Source organism: Salmo salar, chromosome ssa08, assembly GCF_905237065.1.
Source record: "Salmo salar chromosome ssa08, Ssal_v3.1, whole genome shotgun sequence".
NCBI classification, from domain to species: Eukaryota; Metazoa; Chordata; class Actinopteri; order Salmoniformes; family Salmonidae; genus Salmo; species Salmo salar.
Genome location: NC_059449.1, coordinates 21,990,891 through 22,011,855, shown reverse-complemented (window position 1 = coordinate 22,011,855; position 20,965 = coordinate 21,990,891). Strand labels below are relative to the sequence as shown.

The following is a 20,965-nucleotide window of genomic DNA, read 5'->3' as shown; positions in this document are numbered from 1 at the left end:
CCTCGTCCATTTGGGAATCGATCACTCCTGTGTATGTTGTTTGTGAAAATATTTGTTTTCTAATATTTGTATGATTCATTTGTATTATTTTTGTAATAATTGAAAGTACATTGTTTGTTTATTGTAAAGGATGACATATTTTAATCTATTTCCACACACTATCCATGAGCTGCATCTCCAGAGAAAAATTATGTATATTGTATTTTTTGGGGCGAATACTTTTTGAATAAAATTGTTTATTCATTTGCTGCAAATGTTAAAACAAGAAACAACTGTAAAACTTTGAAAAATAACTAAGTATACATACACTATACTTTTTATATGTTTTTTGTTTTTACTGCCGTCTGAAAATACATTTTCTGATATTTGTATTTTCATTTTATTTAATTTAATAACATTAGATTGTTAAGGATGCATTGTTATATAATATATATTGTGTACACATTCAGTGAGCAGTATGGCCAGAAATTATACATATTTTGTTTTGTGAATTATGTTTTATTGAATTCTGTTTTATCAAGGACCGAAGTCAAACAAAGTGTATTGTTAATACATTGGATCCAGATTTTACTGAATAATACTGTACAGCAGAAACAACTGTAAAGCTTTGAAAAATAGAAAAACAATGATGCATCGTTTTTATACATGTTTTATATTTGTATTGTCTGTGAAAAAATTACTTGTTTCAACAAATAAATGTACACGATTAGTATAAACATCTTGATTAGAATTGAATGAAGACAATGTTCATTGTGATGAATATAATTAAACGGTTTTATCTTGTATGTCATTCATTTTTTTTAAATTATGGACTAAAGGGATCTATAGATCAGTGCAGACTATACATAATGTTATTGTAAATATTGTCCATTAGAGATTTACATCCATACAGGTGTGATTCTATATGTAATTCTATGTTTTATACCATTACAAAAATCCTCTGAAACAGATGCAAACATAATGTATTGTACATAGTGAAAGGCTTTCATATCTCATTGTGAAAGTTTTTGTAAGAGAACATTCTAGTCATTTTACATTGTATTAAGGGCTACTGTAGTTACATTGTATTGAGGGCTACTGTAGTTACATTGCATTGAGGGCTACTGTAGTTACATTGTATTGAGGGCTACTGTAGTTACATTGTATTGAGGGCTACTGTAGTTACATTGTATTGAGGGCTACTGTAGTTTCATGCATGCATGTTAAACATTTTATTTCCATCATGTAACAATTGAATTATTCTATTGTTTATTTGTCTCAGATTTGTCAAATGTAAAGAATGTATGTATATACTTCTGATTTAATAAAACAATCTCAGCATTCTTTTATTGTAGAAAATGCATGTAACATATTATATGATTCCTCTACTAAACATCAAACTAACAAGGATGTATAGTTCAACATTTATCATTAAATAAAAATGTTTTGACACAGTTCATTTTAATTCATTTCCTCTTAAGTAAATAAATTAAATACATGAAACGATTTGAATGAACATTTATTCTAATTTTACTGATAATGTCAACATCAGTATTATATAATCAGACCATTATCATTGCTCTTTAATCAAAAATAATTTATAATCTATCAATAAATCAATATTTGTTAATTGAAACCATAGCGTAGCACTTTGAACATAATGCATGAAAAGCACTTAAAAGCACTTGTTATACAACAAAACATACATACAGTATTATTAGGGATTGTTGCTATAGCAATGAAAATAAGTACTAACAAATACCCTAAGAACAACATGAAAAATGTGTACATCAATAATACTGTAATTACATGTACAACAATATACTGAGGACTGGTCCAAAACATCTAACAGAGGAGGTTTTGTTGCTGACTAGTCTCTTAAAGTCACGTCATCATGGTCTTCTGGCCAGGAGAGTCAGCGAGACATCATCCTGACAAACTCTGTAGAGAGAACACAAAATATGAGCTACATTTTTATTAGTATAGTGACAACATGGTGAGTATTAGTATAGTGACAACATGGTGAGTATTAGTATGGTGACAACATAGCGAGTATTAGTATAGTGACAACATGGTGAGTATTAGTATGGTGACAACATGGTGAGTATTAGTATAGTGACAACATAGCGAGTATTAGTATAGTGACAACATGGTGAGTATTCGTATGGTGACAACATGGTGAGTTTAGTATAGTGACAACATAGTGAGTATTAGTATGGTGACAACATGGTGAGTATTAGTACAGTGACAACATGGTGAGTATTAGTATAGTGACAACATGGTGATTATTACTATAGTGACAGCGTAGTGAGTATTAGTACAGTGACAACATAGTGAGTATTAGTACAGTGACAACATGGTGAGTATTAGTATGGTGACAACATGGTGAGTATTAGTATATTGACAACATGGTGAGCATTAGTGTAGTGACAACATGGTGAGTTTAGTATAGTGACCACATAGTGAGTTTGGTATGGTGAAACAGGGTGAACATAGTGTTGTAGTGGAGAGCAACCTTCATCATATCTCAATGCCACATTTTCCTCTCTGATGCATTGGTTCTCCCCTTATCCCCTCTCTCTCCTTTCTCTATTAGTTTCTTATTACTTCTCTCCACACCCTTTCCTCCTGCTGCCTTCCCTCCCTCTTTCTCCCCTCCTCTCTCCCCTTTCAAGTTCACCAAATCGTCTCCTTTTCTCCTCCCCCTTCCTCCTCTCTCCCATCCTCCCCTCAAAGTCCACCAAACTGTCCCCTTTTCTCCTCCCACTCTCCCCTCACCTTCTCCCCCTCATCCCCCTCTCTCCCCTCACCCTCGAAGTCGAGCAGGCCGTCCCCGTTGAGGTCGACGTCTCGGAGGATCTCGTCGATCTCTGGTTGGTTGAGCTGCTCCCCCACCAGCTTTTTCATGGCCTCCTTCAGTTCAGCCAGGCTGATCTGACCGTCCCCGTTAGAGTCAAACTGAAGAAGAAGATGGACGAGGAGGAGGAGGAGGACAGGAGGAAGTAAAGTGAGGTGAGGGAGCGAGGGACAGAAAAAGGGGAAGAGTGGAGTAGAAAGGGAGGGGAGAGGATAGATTAGAAAGAGCAGGTTATTAAGAGAATAACTTGTCATTTAGTTTGTGGTCTTATATTATAAACAGATATAATAAGATGAATATTGTCTCTCCGTACTTCTTTGAAAGCATCCCTGAGCTCCTTCACTCCTATCATGTCTGCTGTCTCTGCCAACATTTTAGGACCCATCAGCTCCACAAAGTCCTCAAAGTCCACTCTGCCGCCACCTAGATGGAAACAAGAGTCATTACAGAAATGGTCACAGGGGTGATGAAGAGCTAAAGAGCTTCAAATACTATACACAGAGGGTATGGCCTCGCTTTCTCTGGTTAATGTGTGTGTGCTGCATGCGTGCACACTCCTAATGTGTGAATGTATGTATTTACATCCGTGTGTGTGTGTGTTAATGTGTGTGTTAAGTGTGTGTGTGTGTGTGTGTGTGTGTGTGTGTGACTCACAGATGTTCTGGCTGAGTTCGATGAGCTCCATCTCAGTAGGCATGTACCCCATAGTCCTCATGCACTCTCCCAGTTCCTTACAGCTGATGTAGCCATCTTTATCCTTATCAAACTCCCCAAACGCCTCCTTCAGCTCTGCACAGGGAGGAGGGGGATGGGGGAGAGACGGGTGAGGGGTAGATAAGGATGAGGAGAGATGGATGGGGGAATGGGGGGAGGGGGGGGAGGGGTTGTTGAATAGAAATGAGAAAAATAGACATTGTTTCTTATATTAATTTTAGACTCTTTGATGACAAGCCACACCCATAGCTGCAGGAAGTAGGAGTGAGGAGGTGCTGCAGCCCCCCTGATACATTTTTTTTTATACAATTGTGAACAAGGGCTCTATTACTCCTGTATGAGTGGTGGAAAAACCTGCAGCCACATCAAAGTGTCTTTAAGTTTGAGGGAGGACAACACAGTAGAGCCAGAACACTGGGATTTATTGTTGTTTGGGAGTAAATACAGTATGTTGAAAATATGAGTATGTATGGAAAAGACAGGAAGATGGAGAGAGAAACAACGGAAACGACGATGACAGTGTTGACTGAGAGAAATAGGGACAGAGGGAGGATGACGGTGTTGACTGAGAGAAACAGGGAAGGAGAGGGAGGATGACGGTGTTGACTGAGAGAAACAGGGAAGGAGAGGGAGGATGACGGTGTTGACTGAGAGAAACAGGGAAGGAGAGGGAGGATGACGGTGTTGACTGAGAGTAACAGGGACAGAGGGAGGATGACAGTGTTGACTGAGAGAAATAGGGAGAGAGGGAGGATGACGGCGTTGACTGAGAGAAACAGGGAAGGAGAGGGAGGATGACGGTGTTGACTGAGAGAAACAGGGAAGGAGAGGGAGGATGACGGTGTTGACTGAGAGTAACAGGGAAGGAGAGGGAGGATGACGGTGTTGACTGAGAGTAACAGGGAAAGAGGGAGGATGACGGTGTTGACTGAGAGGAACAGGGAAAGAGAGGGAGGATGATGGTGTTGACTGAGAGTAACAGGGAAGGAGAGGGAGGATGACGGTGTTGACTGAGAGTAACAGGGAAAGAGGGAGGATGACGGTGTTGACTGAGAGGAACAGGGAAGGAGAGGGAGGATGACGGTGTTGACTGAGAGGAACAGGGAAGGAGAGGGAGGATGACGGTGTTGACTGAGAGTAACAGGGACAGGGGAGGATGACAGTGTTGACTGAGAGTAACAGGGACAGAGAGAGGATGACGGTGTTGACTGAGAGTAACAGGGACAGAGAGGGAAGATGATGGTGTTGACTGAGAGTAACAGGGACAGAGAGAGGATGACGGTGTTGACTGAGAGGAACAGGGACAGAGGGAGGATGATGGTGTTGACTGAGAGGAACAGGGACAGAGGGAGGATGACAGTGTTGACTGAGAGAAACAGGGAAGGAGAGGGAAGATGACAGTGTTGACTGAGGGTAACAGGGACAGAGAGAGGATGACGGTGTTGACTGAGAGAAACAGGGACAGAGAGAGGATGATGGTGTTGACTGAGAGGAACAGGGACAGAGGGAGGATGACAGTGTTGACTGAGAGAAACAGGGAAGGAGAGGGAGGATGACGGTGTTGACTGAGAGGAACAGGGACAGAGAGAGGATGACGGTGTTGACTGAGAGGAACAGGGACAGAGAGAGGATGACGGTGTTGACTGAGAGGAACAGGGACAGAGGGAGGATGACAGTGTTGACTGGCTCTGTGTAATGTCTCTTATCTGTACCTTCAATCTCTTCTGGCCGTAGGTCTCTGTCCTGCAGGGTTTCAGATTGGAGGGGACACATACAGAGTGACAGACACAGTGTGTTAGCTCGCACCGACACAGACACACACACAAAGATAAGGACACTGAATATACTGTAGTGTAGATGAACAGAAATACACACACACACAATGACTGACAGAGAAACATCCTCATAAAAACAAAGAGAACTGCACATCTTTGATTTAGCTCCAGCTGAAGGTTGCGGACTGAACTGGACAGGTAGTAAAGCATTTGATATGGACTCATTTGATATGGACTCATTTGATATGGACTCATTTGATAGGGAATCATTTGATAGGGAATCGTTTGAGAGTGAGAGATGGCAAAAAACCAAAATACAGAGGATTCATTCACTTCTCTCTCATACAAGTTGCATCCTTTCCCTCCCCCCCTCCCTCCCTCCCTCCCTCATCTCTAAAACCCCATCAATTCATGTTACGCAGCCAGACCGGCGATTTGTTACAGGATTACACAGCATGTGATCCGACTGGCTTTAGCATCCCCTCAGTTCTCTCAACACAGTCCTATTCCGTCCCCTGTGATTGGCTGCACTGCTCTGTCTGTCAGTGGTAGGCTACATCGAAGTGGTTATGTCCCAAATGACACCCTATTCCATGTATAGTGCACTACTTTGACCAGGTCTCATCAATCCAAAGCAGTGTACTATATGGGAATAGGGTGCCATTTGGGATGTAGTCAGTGTGTGGTAGACACAGGCAGCGTGTTAGAGGGGATCAGTTTGTTGCAAGGGGATTTGTAGAGTAATCAGTGATGTTGTGCAATCTGACTGTAGTCAGTCTCAAACACACAGTAGGTTCTGACAATGACTGGACACACACACACACACACACACACACACACACACACACACACACACACACACACACACAGTGGGTTCTGCCAGTTAGTCTACACCTGTTGTTTACTAAGCACGTGACAAATAACATTTCATCATGCAGCCAGGGTCATAGGTCAAAACAGATTACAGGGCCAGAGTTGCCATGCAGCCAGGGCCATAGGTCAAAACAGATTACAGGGCCAGAGTTGCCATGCAGCCAGGGTCATAGGTCAAAACAGATTACAGGGCCAGAGTTGCCATGCAGCCAGGGTCATAGATCAAAACAGATTACAGGGCCAGAGTTGACATGCAGCCAGGTTCATAGGTCAAAACAGATTACAGGGCGAGAGTTGCCATGCAGCCAGGGTCATAGGTCAAAACAGATTACAGGGCCAGAGTTGCCATGCAGCCAGGGTCATGGGTCAAAACAGATTACAGGGCAAGAGTTACCATGCAGCCAGGGTCATTGACCAGAGCCCTGGTTAAAAGTAGTGCACTAAATAGGGAATAGGGTGCCACTTGGGACTGAGAAAATATGATCTCTTCTCACTCGAACAAATACATTAATCTGGAATAAGAGGACATATCAGATACTGCTCGCTCGGTGAGCAGGAGATGAATCCATCATCTAAATTACAACATTGAGGAACAGGCTGAGCACTGACCATGTCATCGCCACACACTCTGTCTTCGACAACATCTACAGTACAATCTGTTCTAGGCCGTCGTTCTCTTTTATCTTTCTTTGTTCTACTTTCTTTGTCTATCAAATTCTTTCTTGGTATAAATGAAAGGGATCCTGCGAGATGTTGGCAATGTTCCCTTTATCTACTTCCCCAGAGTCAGATAAACTCGTGGAGACCTTTTTTTAATGTCTCAGCGTCCAGAATTAAGGAAGTTAGAGGTAGTTTTGCGAGCCAAAGCTAAGTATCTTTAGAGCAATGGCTGGGAGTCTACAGGTACAGCTAGCATGCAGTCATTGCACTAATGCTAGTTAGCTACTTCCTTCAAACTGATTGCAGACATAAAAATGGTTTACACAAGTTCATCTAACTCTTGGGAAGTGCAAAAATCCCAAAGTATCCCTTACTATAACTGTTAATTAAAAAGGTCCAAAATAAACAAAAATGGCTTTTTACCAAAATTACCTTTCTCAAGCAAGACTTTTGCTAGGAATGTCTGGGAGTGGTCTGAGTAAGGGGTCTAATTGGAGGAGGGATATGTAACCTGAAAAATTGTTGTTATTGGCAGTGAGGTTTGAAACTCCCTTTGCTATTGGTCTATTAACTTAGATCAACTAGTGATGTCGCCAGGCAAGCCCAAAATTCACCCATGCAAAACAAGCTGAGATTTAAGGTGGTCTTTTCAACAGCTCTTACACTAATAGGACATTATCATCATTGTTACAATTTCACAGTATTATTCCAACCTCATGAAGGGAAATTATAATATACGGTGGCTTACGAAAGTATTCACCCCTTGGCATTTTTCCTATTTTGTTGCCTTACAACCTGGAATTAAAATACATTTTGGGGGGGTTTGTATCATTTGATTTACACAACATGCCTACCACTTTGAAGATGCAAAATATTTTTTTCTTGTGAAACAAACAAGAAATAAGACCAAAAAAATGAAAACTTGAGATTTTTGCCCATTCTTCAAGGCAAAACTGCTCCAGCTCCTTCAAGTTGGATGGGTTCCTGCTGGTGTACAGCAATCTTTAAGTCATACCACAGATTCTCAATTGGATTGAGGTCTGGGCTTTGACTAGGCCATTCCAATACATTTAAATGTTTCCCCTTAAACCTCTCAAGTGTTGCTTTAGCAGTATGCTTAGGGTCATAGTCCTGCTGGAAGGTGAACCTCCGTCCCAGTCTCAAATCTCTGGAAGACTGAAACAGGCTCCCCTCAAGAATTTCCCTGTATTTAGCACCATCCATCATTCCTGAAATTCTGACCAGTTTCCCAGTCCCTGCCTACGAAAACATCCCCACAGCATAATGCTGCCACCACTGTGCTTCACTGGGGGGATGAAGTTCTCGGGGTGATGAGAGGTGTTGGGTTTGCGCCAGCCATAGCGTTTTCTTTGATGGTCAAAAAGCTCAATTTTAGTGTCATCTGACCAGAGTACCTTCTTCCAAATGTTTCGGGAGTCTCCCACATGCCTTTTGGCGAACACCAAACATGTTTGCTTATTTTGTTTCTGCCACTCTTCCGTAAAGCCCAGCTCTGTGGAGTGTACAGCTTAATGTGGTCCTATGGACAGATACTCCAATCTCCGCTGTGGAGCTTTGCAGCTCCTTCAGGGTTATCTTTGGTCTCTTTGTTGCCTCTCTGATAAATGACCTCCTTGTCTGGTCCGTGAGTTTTGGTGGGCGGCCCTCTCTAGGCAAGTTTGTTGTGGTGCCATATTCTTTCAATTTTTTAATAATGGATTTAATGGTGCTCCGTGGGATGTTCAAAGTTTTTGATATTTTTTTATAATCCAACCCTGATCTGTATTTCTCCACAACTTTGTCCCTGTCCTGTTAAGAGAGCTCCTTGGTCTTCATGGTGCCACTTGCTTGGTGGTGCCCTTGCTTAGTGGTGTTGCCTTTCAGAACAGGTGTATATATACTGAGATCATGTGACAGATCATGTGACACTTAGATTGCCCACAGGTGGACTTTATTTAACAAATTATGTGACTTCTGAAGGTAAGTGGTTGCACTTATTTAGGTGCTTTAGCAAAGGGTTTGAGTACATATGCACGCACTACTTTTCCGTTTTTTGTAATTTTTTTCATTTCACTTCACCAATTTGGACAATTTTGTGTATGTCCATTAGATGAAATCCAAACAAAAATCAATTATAAATTACAGGTTGTAATGCAACAAAATAAGAAAAATGCCAAGGGGGTGAATACTTTTGCAAGGTACTGTAAAACACAGCAGGATGTGGTCTATCATAGAATGTTTTGCTTGCTAAAATAATGTTGTACGGTGCTCTAAGTTTAAAGTAAATAAGCCATCACTAAAAACAATGTATAGTAGCATCAATGGATATGGGACACTCACAGGGTTGGCAGATGATATTTGGTGGAGATGATGTAGTAGTGGATTCCTCCAATCATGCTGCTCAGAATTGTAATGGTTGAATGTCACAGGGGAGATGCTGGTGTCATAGAAATAGAAACTGATATTGAGTGGATAGGATCAGAGCTGTGGACAGGGTGGTGAGTGGAAAGGTTCAGAGCTGTGGACAGGGTGGTGAGTGGAAAGGTACAGAGCTGTGGACAGGGTGGTGAGTGGAAAGGATCAGAGCTGTGGACAGGGTGGTGAGTGGAAAGGTTCAGAGCTGTGGACAGAGTGGTGAGTGGATAGTATCAGAGCTGTGGACAGGGTGGTGAGTGGATAGGATCAGAGCTCTGGACAGGGTGGTGAGTGGATAGGATCAGAGCTGTGGCCAGGGTGGTGAATGGATAGGATCAGAGCTGTGGACAGGGTGGTGAGTGGATAGGATCAGAGCTGTGGACAGGGTGGTGAGTGGATAGGGTCAGAGCTGTGGACAGGGTGGTGAGTGGATAGGATCAGAGCTGTGGACAGGGTGGTGAGTGGATAGGATCAAAGCTGTGGACAGGGTGGTGAGTGGATAGGGTCAGAGCTGTGGACAGGGTGGTGAGTGGATAGGATCAGAGCTGTGGACAGGGTGGTGAGTGGATAGGATCAGAGCTGTGGACAGGGTGGTGGTGGTGTGTGGATAGGATCAGAGCTGTGGACAGGGTGGTGAGTGGATAGGAACAGAGCTGTGGACAGGGTGGTGTGTGGATAGGGTCAGAGCTGTGGACAGGGTGGTGAGTGGATAGGATCAGAGCTGTGGACAGGGTGGTGAATGGATAGGATCAGAGCTGTGGACAGGGTGGTGAGTGGATAGGATCAGAGCTGTGGACAGGGTGGTGAGTGGATAGGATCAGAGCTGTGGAAAGGGTGGTGAGTGGATAGGATCAGAGCTGTGGACAGGGTGGTGAGTGGATATGATCAGAGCTGTGGACAGGGTGGTGAGTGGATAGGATCAGAGCTGTGGAAAGGGTGGTGAGTGGATAGGATCAGAGCTGTGGACAGGGTGGTGAGTGGATAGGATCAGAGCTGTGGACAGGGTGGTGAGTGGATAGGATCAGAGCTGTGGCCAGGGTGGTGAGTGGATAGGATCAGAGCTGTGGACAGGGTGGTGAGTGGATAGGAACAGAGCTGTGGACAGGGTGGTGAGTGGATAGGGTCAGAGCTTTGGACAGGGTGACCTTTGGATGGGCTCAGAGCCAGTGGTGGAAAATGTACACAATTGTCATACTTGAGTAAAAGTAAAGATACATTAATAGAAAACAACTCAAGTAAAAGTGAAAGTCACCCAATAAAATTCTACTTGAGTAAAAGTCTAAAAGTATTTGGTTTTTAATATATTTAAGTATTTAAAGTAAATGTAATTGCTAAAATGCTAAAATGTATCAAAAGTAAAAGTATAAATCATTTCAAATTCCTTATATTAAACACATTTTCTTTTTTTTTTATTGATGGATAGCCAGGGACACACTCCAACACTCAGCCATAATTTACGAACGAAGCATTTGTGTTTAGTGAATACGCCAAATCAGAGGCAGTAGGGATGAGCAGGGATGTTCTCTTGATAAGTTTGTGAATTGGACCATTTTCTTGTCCTGCTAAGCATTCAAAATGTAACGAGTACTTTTGGGTGTCAGGGAAAATGTATGGATTAAAAGGTACATCATTTTCTTTAGGAATGTGGTGAAGTAAAAGTGAAGTCCAAAATTTAAATAGTAAGGTAAATTACAGATACCCCCAAAAACCTACTTAATTATTTTACACCACTGGTCAGAGCTGTGGACAGGGTGACGTTTGATGAAGTGATCCAGGTGGATAGGGTCAGAGCTGTGGACAGGGTGACGTTTGATAAAGTGATGCAGGTGGATAGGGTCAGAGCTGTGGACAGGGTGACGTTTGATGAAGTGATCCAGGTGGATAGGGTCAGAGCTGTGGACAGGGTGACGTTTGATGAAGTGATACAGGTGGATAGGGTCAGAGCTGTGGACAGGGTGACGTTTGATGAAGTGATGCAGGTGGATAGGGTCAGAGCTGTGGACAGGGTGACGTTTGATGAAGTGATGCAGGTGGATAGGGTCAGAGCTGTGGACAGGGTGACGTTTGATGAAGTGATACAGGTGGATAGGGTCAGAGCTGTGGACAGGGTGACGTTTGATGAAGTGATGCAGGTGGATAGGGTCAGAGCTGTGGACAGGGTGACGTTTGATGAAGTGATCCAGGTGGATAGGGTCAGAACTGTGGACAGGGTGACGTTTGATGAAGTGATCCAGGTGGATAGGGTCAGAGCTGTGGACAGGGTGACGTTTGATGAAGTGATCCAGGTGGATAGGGTCAGAGCTGTGGACAGGGTGACGTTTGATGAAGTGATGCAGGTGGATAGGGTCAGAGCTGTGGACAGGGTGATGTTTGATGAAGTGATCCAGGTGGATAGGGTCAGAGCTGTGGACAGGGTGACGTTTGATGAAGTGATGCAGGTGGATAGGGTCAGAGCTGTGGACAGGGTGACGTTTGATGAAGTGATGCAGGTGGATAGGGTCAGAACTGTGGACAGGGTGACATTTGATGAAGTGATGCAGGTGGATAGGGTCAGAGCTGTGGACAGGGTGACGTTTGATGAAGTGATCCAGGTGGATAGGGTCAGAGCTGTGGACAGGGTGACATTTGATGAAGTGATGCAGGTGGATAGGGTCAGAGCTGTGGACAGGGTGACATTTGATGAAGTGATCATGATGGTAATGATATTATGGAATGGATGTAAGGTCTTGGTGAACGTACAAGCTCATATGGTGTTACACTCTTGTAAAAGCTAGTCAATGACCACAGAGAACTCGTGATTTGTTCAGACAAAATGTCTGAAATGGATAAATGGATGACTATTATATCGGTATAGTATGTAGTTTACATTAGAAAGTGTGTGTGTGTGTGTGTGTGTGTGTGTGTGTGTGTGTGTGTGTGTGTGTGTGTGTGTGTGTGTGTGTGTGTGTGTGTGTGCATCTCTGTAAGGTTACGTACGAGCTGGCTCTGAATGAACGCCTCTCTGAGGAAGATGCAGGCGGGGCCCACGATGTTGTGTATCACGGTGCAGTTCTGGACCACAGCAAACACTCTTCTTCTTTCATCTTCCTCCTTTTCTTCTTCCTCCAGGGCCCCCACACCCCCCAGCATTGCCGCCGCAGCCAATGGGGCTCCGCTCCCAACCAAGGGCAACACCCCCTTAAGGAGGGGAACCAATCAAATCGATTAACCAACCACATGCCAACCAATCAGAATGATCAGAAAAGGTGTGTTCGGCCAATAGAAATGGCAGGTGAGTGAATTCGTTTTTCAGCCCTGTTCCTTATTGTTCTAAGACACACTAGGCTGTAGACTAGATCCCTAAAGTAGTCATGCTTCCTTCCTTGTTAGTCATTCCTAGCAGTGTGTATGAACCAGTATGCTGTCACTAAATCAGCAATGCTTCCTAGTTTCAGTAATTCCTAGCAGCCTGTATGAACCAGTACTCTGTACAGTTAACTCAGTGTCGTCAATGCTAATAAACATTTAAAAATATATATTTCTGATTCAGCTAAAAGTCAATGTACAAGAACCAATGTCGATTTGTTAAAATCATGCACATTGCAAGTCGTAGAAACGTTACTTTTACACCGCCTACAGTAAAAAAAATAAAAAACATACGTCTGTCTCTCACACATCTATAGAATCAATAGATCTCCAATACTAAATCCCAAAGTAATCTAAACGACAATAAATAATTGAGGAATAATCCCTTACCTTCCTCATTTTGCTTCTCTTATTTCCCATCAGCTTTTCTTTCTCTCTGAGTCCTCCTCTCCTCCCCCTCTCTTTCCCTCTGTCCCATGCACTGTCCCTCTCCTTTCCTCTCTCCCTCCCTCTCTCTCTCCGGTTAGCTATTACATAAACTCTCCAGCCAAAGTCCCGGTCCAAACCTAAAGTTCTAATCTATCCCAGAATTGAGCTTGTCAGCCACCAATAGAACACTACTGATGTTGATGATAATGAAGATGATAATCCAGCCAATGAGGTCCTCCTAAATGCTGAATCAAAGATCCAATTGGTCTATTGAGAGACTAGGTTGCCATGCGGTCGCCATGTGTCTCTGGTCAAACCTCCTTGAATTGGTGGAAACCCTCACACATGGTGCTAACGGCAGGATAAGTTAGGAGAGCAGGGTGATTCTATTGTCGGTTTATTTCTCTCTCTCTCTCCCCTACTCTCTCTCTCTCTCTCATGTTTCCTTGATTACCCCTCAATTTAGTCAATATCAGCCCTTTACCGTTCTTTTCCTCACTCACTCACTCTGCAAATGACCAGGTTGACAGAATTGAGAGGGAGGAGGGAGGGGGGAGAATTAGAGGGGAAAACAGGATGCCTTTTTAATCCTCAACATTTCAGATTAAAGGAATAGAGCGATGGGACTAGTAGAAAATGAGGGATGGAGAGGAGGGAATGCCAGAAAGAGGAAAGGGAGGGATAGAGAGGAGGGGATGCCAGAAAAAGGAAAGGGAGGGATAGAGAGGAGGGGATGCCAGAAAGAGGAAAGGGAGGGATAGAGAGGAGGGGATGCCAGAAAGAGGAAAGGGAGGGATAGAGAGGAGGGGATGCCAGAAAGAGGAAAGGGGGGGATAGAGAGGAGGGGATGCCAGAAAGAGGAAAGGGAGGGATAGAGAGGAGGGGATGCCAGAAAGAGGAAAGGGAGGGATAGAGAGGAGGGGATGCCAGAAAGAGGAAAGGGGGGGATAGAGAGGAGGGGATGCCAGAAAGAGAAAAGGGAGGGATAGAGAGGAGGGGATGCCAGAAAGAGGAAAGGGGGGATAGAGAGGAGGGGATGCCAGAAAGAGGAAAGGGGGGGATAGAGAGGAGGGGATGCCAGAAAGAGGAAAGGGGGGGATAGAGAGGAGGGGATGCCAGAAAGAGGAAAGGGAGGGATAGAGTGGAGGGGGAGGTAAAGTGAGGGGTTGGCCCTGAGAAGAGAGCAACACAGGGTTGGAGACGAGGGAATGATAGGTAGTGTAACCTATCAGAGAGGAGAGGAAGGAAGGACATGTAGAGACACTAACAGGACATACACTATAGGAAGAGTGAATTCACCAGGAAGAAGGAAAAGAAAGTGGAAAGGAAAGAAAGGATATGAGATGAGTTAATTGTAGATCGGATGGGAGAAAGGTGAGGCTGATTATCCTATACACAAATACTGTTGTCGCTACTTCAGTGAACAAGCGTTTTGCCTTTCCTAAAGCCTTTTGATAAGAATCCTCATGTGACTATTGTCAAAATGTCATACGTGACTTGATCTAAAGACTTGCTGTTATAAATGACCAGACATGGTGTAGGGGTTGAGAATCACATGTATTGATTGTAATAATGTGGGGTTAGTCATGTTATTGTTGATCACCTGTGAAAGAAACCTGCCTGTTATGAGTTTGACTTTGGAGCGTCAGGATTATTGGTTTGGCGCTGAAACCTTTTGTTGTGCATCTCCACAGGGCCATTCTCAAATTGCATGTTTGTCCCCCCCCAGTTTTATCATTGCACTGTGATACAAAACGTGGCTCCGGTGTGCTTTAGGACCATGCGGACGCCTCAGGGAGCAGTTTGGCCCCCCCATTTCTAAAACCACATTTGCGCTGTTGCGTCTCCAGTTAATATAACTCTTTCTGTGGGTGCATTCAGTGAACACAAGTTGCAAGTACAGTAGATCAAAATAAATGTAAACGATTACCTTTAATTGACTCATTGACGCGAGAGGGTTTGGTCCATTTCCTGCTCATAGTTGTGACATCAAATGGAGGCAAGGGTTTTTATGGTAAGGGTTATTGCAGTAGTAGCTTATTCCCGGGGGACGTATGTTGTTGATGCTGTTTTAAAGCATGTGAACACCATTATTGAAAGTGTGGTTTGGTGGTAATATGTACGTTTATGACCTGAACATGTTTGTGTACCATTTTCATGCCTTTATTGAAGTTGATTGTCAATTAGGTAATTGGTAGGGTTTGTGATGCATTCTGGGTAATGGGTATCGCTACAAGAAGCAAGCCACTGTTGGAGAGAGACAGACAGGACAGACATATAACAGGGTGGCATGCTGCTGGCTTTACAGGCATTGAAGCCTTGGTGTTCTTCTGTTAGAGTTTTATGTTAATCATGTCAGTTTATTAGACCTACCTTTATGTTCATCGTCCTATTTGATTTTGTAAGTAATTGTACAGTTCCCCGGCTCGTTTATCCTCACCTTGCAAATAAAAAGCCTCATATTGGCAAGATAAAGCATAATCATTTTTTAAATGTTTTAGTAGATGCTCTTATCCAGAGCGAGTTACAGTAGCGAATGCATATATTTCGTAAAACAAAATTATCCGTACTGGTCCCCCGTGGGAATCGAACCCACAACCTTGGCGTTGCAAACACCATGCTCTACCAACTGAGCCAAACGGGACCTAATCTAACCTCATGGTCAACCTTACACCTCATTTTGCCTCCTCATTGTTAAAATCTAACCACATGGCCAATCTCACACCTCATTTTGCCTCCTCGCTGTTTTAAAATCTAACCTCATGGTCAATCTCACACCTCATTTTGCCTCCTAACTGTTAAAATCTAACCTCATGGTCAATCTCACAACTCATTTTGCCTCCTCACTGTTAAAATCTAACCTCATGGTCAACCTCACACCTCATTTTTATTCTATCCATTCTATTTCTATATTCTCCTCTTGCAGATGTTTTGGGTTCTTGGCCTGCTGTTCTTTCTGTGTGGATCTATCCAACAGGACTTGGGTTCCAACAGAAGATAAAGGCATTACTTGGATTTAAACAGCCACCGTAGTAATACAGTTTAATACTGCTTAAACCAGCAGGGGTTACATGAGAGTACTGCTTCAGAACATGTAGAATGCAATGTCAAGGAACATTTAGAATGTCTAGGAACAGTTAGAATGTCTAGGAAGAGTTAGAATGTCTAGGAAGAGTTAGAATGTCTAGGAACAGTTAGAATGTCTAGGAACAATTAGAATGTCTAGGAACAGTTAGAATGTCTAAGAACAGTTAGAATGTCTAGGAACAGTTAGAATGTCTAGGAAGAGTTAGAATGTCTAGGAACAGTTAGAATGTCTAGGAACATTTAGAATGTCTAGGAACAGTTAGAATGTCTAAGAACAGTTAGAATGTCTAGGAACATTTAGAATGTCTGGGAACATTTAGAATGCAATGTCAAGGAACAGTTAGAATATCTAGGAACAGTTAGAATGTCTAGGAACAGTTAGAATGTCTAGGAACAGTTAGAATGTCAAGGAACATTTAGAATGTCTAGGAACAGTTAGAATGTCTAGGAACAGTTAGAATGTCTAGGAAGAGTTAGAATGTCTAGGAACAGTTAGAATGTCTAGGAACATTTAGAATGTCTAGGAACATTTAGAATGTCTAGGAACAATTAGAATGTCTAGGAACAGTTAGAATGTCTAAGAACAGTTAGAATGTCTAGGAACATTTAGAATGTCTGGGAACATTTAGAATGCAATGTCAAGGAACAGTTAGAATATCTAGGAACAGTTAGAATGTCTAGAATGTCTAGGAACAGTTAGAATGCAATGTCAAGGAACAGTTAGAATGTCTAGGAACAGTTAGAATGTCTAGGAACAGTTAGAATGTCTAGGAACAGTTAGAATGTCTAGGAACAGTTAGAATGCAATGTCTAGGAACAGTTAGAATGTCAAGGAACAGTTAGAATGTCTAGGAACAGTTAGAATGTCTAGGAACAGTTAGAATGTCTAGGAACAGTTAGATTGTCTAGGAACAGTTAGAATGTCTAGGAACGGTTAGAATGTCTAGGAACGGTTAGAATGTCTAGGAACGGTTAGAATGTCTAGGAACGGTTAGAATGTCTAGGAACAATTACAATGTCTAGGAACAGTTAGAATGCAATGTCAAGGAACAGTTAGAATGTCAAGGAACAGTTAGAATGTCTAGGAACAGTTAGAATGTCTAGGAACAGTTAGAATGTCTAGGAACAGTTAGAATGTCTAGGAACATTTACAATGTCTAGGAACAGTTAGAATGTCTAGGAACAGTTAGAATGTTAGAATGTCTAGGAACAGTTAGAATGTCTAGGAACAGTTAGAATGTCTAGGAACAGTTAGAATGTTAGAATGTCAAGGAACAGTTAGAATGTCTAGGAACAGTTAGAATGTCTAGGAACATTTACAATGTCTAGGAACAGTTAGAATGTCTAGGAACAGTTAGAATGTCTAGGAACAGTTAGAATGTCTAGGAACAGTTAGAATGTCTAGGAACATTTACAATGTCTAGGTACAGTTAGAATGCAATGTCAAGGAACATTTAGAATGTCAAGGAACATTTAGAATGTCAAGGAACATTTAGAATGTCTAGGAACAGTTAGAATGTCTAGGAACAGTTAGAATGTCTAGGAACAGTTAGAATGTCTAGGAACAGTTAGAATGTCTAGGAACAGTTAGAATGTCTAGGAACAGTTAGAATGTCTAGGAACAGTTAGAATGTCTAGGAACATTTAGAATGTCTAGGAATGGTTAGAATGTCTAGGAACAGTTAGAATGTCTAGGAACAGTTAGAATGTCTAGGAACAGTTAGAATGTCTAGGAACATTTAGAATGTCTAGGAACATTTAGAATGTCTAGGAACAGTTAGAATGTCTAGGAACAGTTAGAATGTCTAGGAACAGTTAGAATGTCTAGGAACAGTTAGAATGTCTAGGAACAGTTAGAATGTTAGAATGTCTAGGAACAGTTAGAATGTCTAGGAACGGTTAGAATGTCTAGGTACAATTAGAATGTCTAGGTACAATTAGAATGTCTAGGTACAGTTAGAATGTCTAGGAACATTTAGAATGTCTAGGAACGGTTAGAATGTCTAGGAATGGTTAGAATGTCTAGGAACAGTTAGAATGTCTAGGAACAGTTAGAATGTCTAGGAACAGTTAGAATGTCTAGGAACAGTTAGAATGTCTAGGAACAGTTAGAATGTCTAGGAACATTTACAATGTCTAGGAACAGTTAGAATGTCTAGGAACAGTTAGAATGTCTAGGAACAGTTAGAATGTCTAGGAACGGTTAGAATGTCTAGGAACGGTTAGAATGTCTGGGAACGGTTAGAATGTCTAGGAACGGTTAGAATGTCTAGGAACGGTTAGAATGTCTGGGAACGGTTAGAATGTCTGGGAACGGTTAGAATGTCTAGGAACATTTAGAATGTCTAGGAACAGTTAGAATGTCTAGGAACAGTTAGAATGTCTAGGAACAGTTAGAATGTCTGGGAACGGTTAGAATGTCTAGGAACATTTAGAATGTCTAGGAACAGTTAGAATGTCTAGGAACGGTTAGAATGTCTGGGAACGGTTAGAATGTCTAGGAACATTTAGAATGTCTAGGAACAGTTAGAATGCAATGTCAAGGAACAGTTAGAATGTCAAGGAACAGTTAGAATGTCTAGGAACGGTTAGAATGTCTAGGAACAGTTAGAATGTCTAGGAACATTTAGAATGTCTAGGAACAGTTAGAATGTCTAGGAACGGTTAGAATGTCTAGGAACGGTTAGAATGTCTAGGAACAGTTAGAATGTTAGAATGTCTAGGAACAGTTAGAATGTCTAGGAACGGTTAGAATGTCTAGGAACAATTAGAATGTCTAGGTACAATTAGAATGTCTAGGTACAGTTAGAATGCAATGTCAAGGAACATTTAGAATGTCAAGGAACATTTAGAATGTCTAGGAACAGTTAGAATGTCTAGGAACAGTTAGAATGTCTAGGAACAGTTAGAATGTCTAGGAACAGTTAGAATGTCTAGGAACAGTTAGAATGTCTAGGAACAGTTAGAATGTCTAGGAACAGTTAGAATGTCTAGGAACATTTAGAATGTCTAGGAATGGTTAGAATGTCTAGGAACAGTTAGAATGTCTAGGAACAGTTAGAATGTCTAGGAACAGTTAGAATGTCTAGGAACAGTTAGAATGTCTAGGAACAGTTAGAATGTCTAGGAACATTTAGAATGTCTAGGAACAGTTAGAATGTCTAGGAACAGTTAGAATGTCTAGGAACAGTTAGAATGTCTAGGAACAGTTAGAATGTCTAGGAACAGTTAGAATGTTAGAATGTCTAGGAACAGTTAGAATGTCTAGGAACGGTTAGAATGTCTAGGAACGGTTAGAATGTCTAGGTACAATTAGAATGTCTAGGTACAATTAGAATGTCTAGGTACAGTTAGAATGTCTAGGAACATTTAGAATGTCTAGGAACGGTTAGAATGTCTAGGAATGGTTAGAATGTCTAGGAACAGTTAGAATGTCTAGGAACAGTTAGAATGTCTAGGAACAGTTAGAATGTCTAGGAACAGTTAGAATGTCTAGGAACAGTTAGAATGTCTAGGAACGGTTAGAATGTCTGGGAACGGTTAGAATGTCTAGGAACGGTTAGAATGTCTAGGAACGGTTAGAATGTCTAGGAACGGTTAGAATGTCTGGGAACGGTTAGAATGTCTGGGAACGGTTAGAATGTCTAGGAACATTTAGAATGTCTAGGAACAGTTAGAATGTCTAGGAACAGTTAGAATGTCTAGGAACAGTTAGAATGTCTGGGAACGGTTAGAATGTCTAGGAACATTTAGAATGTCTAGGAACAGTTAGAATGTCTAGGAACGGTTAGAATGTCTGGGAACGGTTAGAATGTCTAGGAACATTTAGAATGTCTAGGAACGGTTAGAATGTCTAGGAACGGTTAGAATGTCTAGGAACGGTTAGAATGTCTGGGAACGGTTAGAATGTCTAGGAACAGTTAGAATGTCTAGGAACAGTTAGAATGTCTAGGAACAGTTAGAATGTCTAGGAACAGTTAGAATGTCTAGGAACAGTTAGAATGTCTAGGAACAGTTAGAATGTCTAGGAACAGTTAGAATGTCTAGGAACGGTTAGAATGTCTAGGAACAGTTAGAATGTCTGGGAACGGTTAGAATGTCTAGGAACAGTTAGAATGTCTAGGAACAGTTAGAATGTCTAGGAACAGTTAGAATGTCTAGGAACAGTTAGAATGTCTAGGAACGGTTAGAATGTCTAGGAACATTTAGAATGTCTAGGAACAGTTAGAATGTCTAGGAACAGTTAGAATGTCTAGGAACGGTTAGAATGTCTAGGAACAGTTAGAATGTCTAGGAACAGTTAGAAGCCAACATTGTCTCGTTTTGCCGTGGATGATTGGGAAGAAGATTCCGGCACAAATGAGACAGATGGTATCAGCATTATGAGAAATGGATGAAGAATATGAGGGTGAAAATGTCACAGTGAATTATGATGTAATAGTTGTGTTATGAAAAACGATTATGTACTTCATATCTTCATGATCAAATAAGCCCTGAAATATGTTCAAGTTGTACATTATGATCGTTTCAGAAATGGTCAATTTTTTTCCTCGTAAATGTAATTTGCATAAGTGTGAGTTTGTGCTGAAAGTGTGTGTGTGTGTGTGTGTGTGTGTGTGTGTGTGTGTGTGTGTGTGTGTGTGTGTGTGTGTGTGTGTGTGTGTGTGTGTGTGTGTGTGTGTGTGTGTGTGCTCCCCCAGCAGTGTGGTGACTACAGTAGAGAGTAGCTGTGTGTCCAGGCCATTAGAGTAGAGCTGGGCACCACAACACCAATCCCTATTGTCACATTGGAAATGCAATCACACACACTCCTCCCTCTGTATCTCTCTCT

The 20,965-nt window shown here is 42.0% G+C and overlaps 1 protein-coding gene and 1 non-coding gene across 3 annotated transcripts in view; both read right to left on the bottom strand.

Moving 5' to 3' along the window:
* Positions 1–590: 590 nt before the first annotated feature.
* The window catches only part of LOC106610496 (calcium-binding protein 2), a 35,018-nt gene continuing 14,643 nt past the window's right edge, over positions 591–20,965 (bottom strand). Inside the window, exons 1-7 of one of the 2 annotated variants that reach the window (XM_045723229.1) lie at positions 13,009–13,099; positions 12,250–12,450; positions 5,263–5,293; positions 3,491–3,625; positions 3,150–3,259; positions 2,790–2,937; positions 591–1,920 (exon numbers count right to left, since the gene is read on the bottom strand). In XM_045723229.1, coding sequence (XP_045579185.1) covers positions 1,895–1,920; positions 2,790–2,937; positions 3,150–3,259; positions 3,491–3,625; positions 5,263–5,293; positions 12,250–12,450; positions 13,009–13,038 — 681 coding nt within the window. In that variant the 5' untranslated portion in view covers positions 13,039–13,099 and the 3' untranslated portion in view covers positions 591–1,894. Of the gene's footprint in view, positions 1,921–2,789; positions 2,938–3,149; positions 3,260–3,490; positions 3,626–5,262; positions 5,294–12,249; positions 12,451–13,008; positions 13,100–20,965 lie in introns of those variants that run through there. The other variant, XM_045723228.1, reaches the window with a different exon arrangement.
* Positions 15,618–15,693, bottom strand: trnaa-ugc (transfer RNA alanine (anticodon UGC)). The gene has a single exon. It is a non-coding gene; the product is annotated as a tRNA-Ala (tRNA).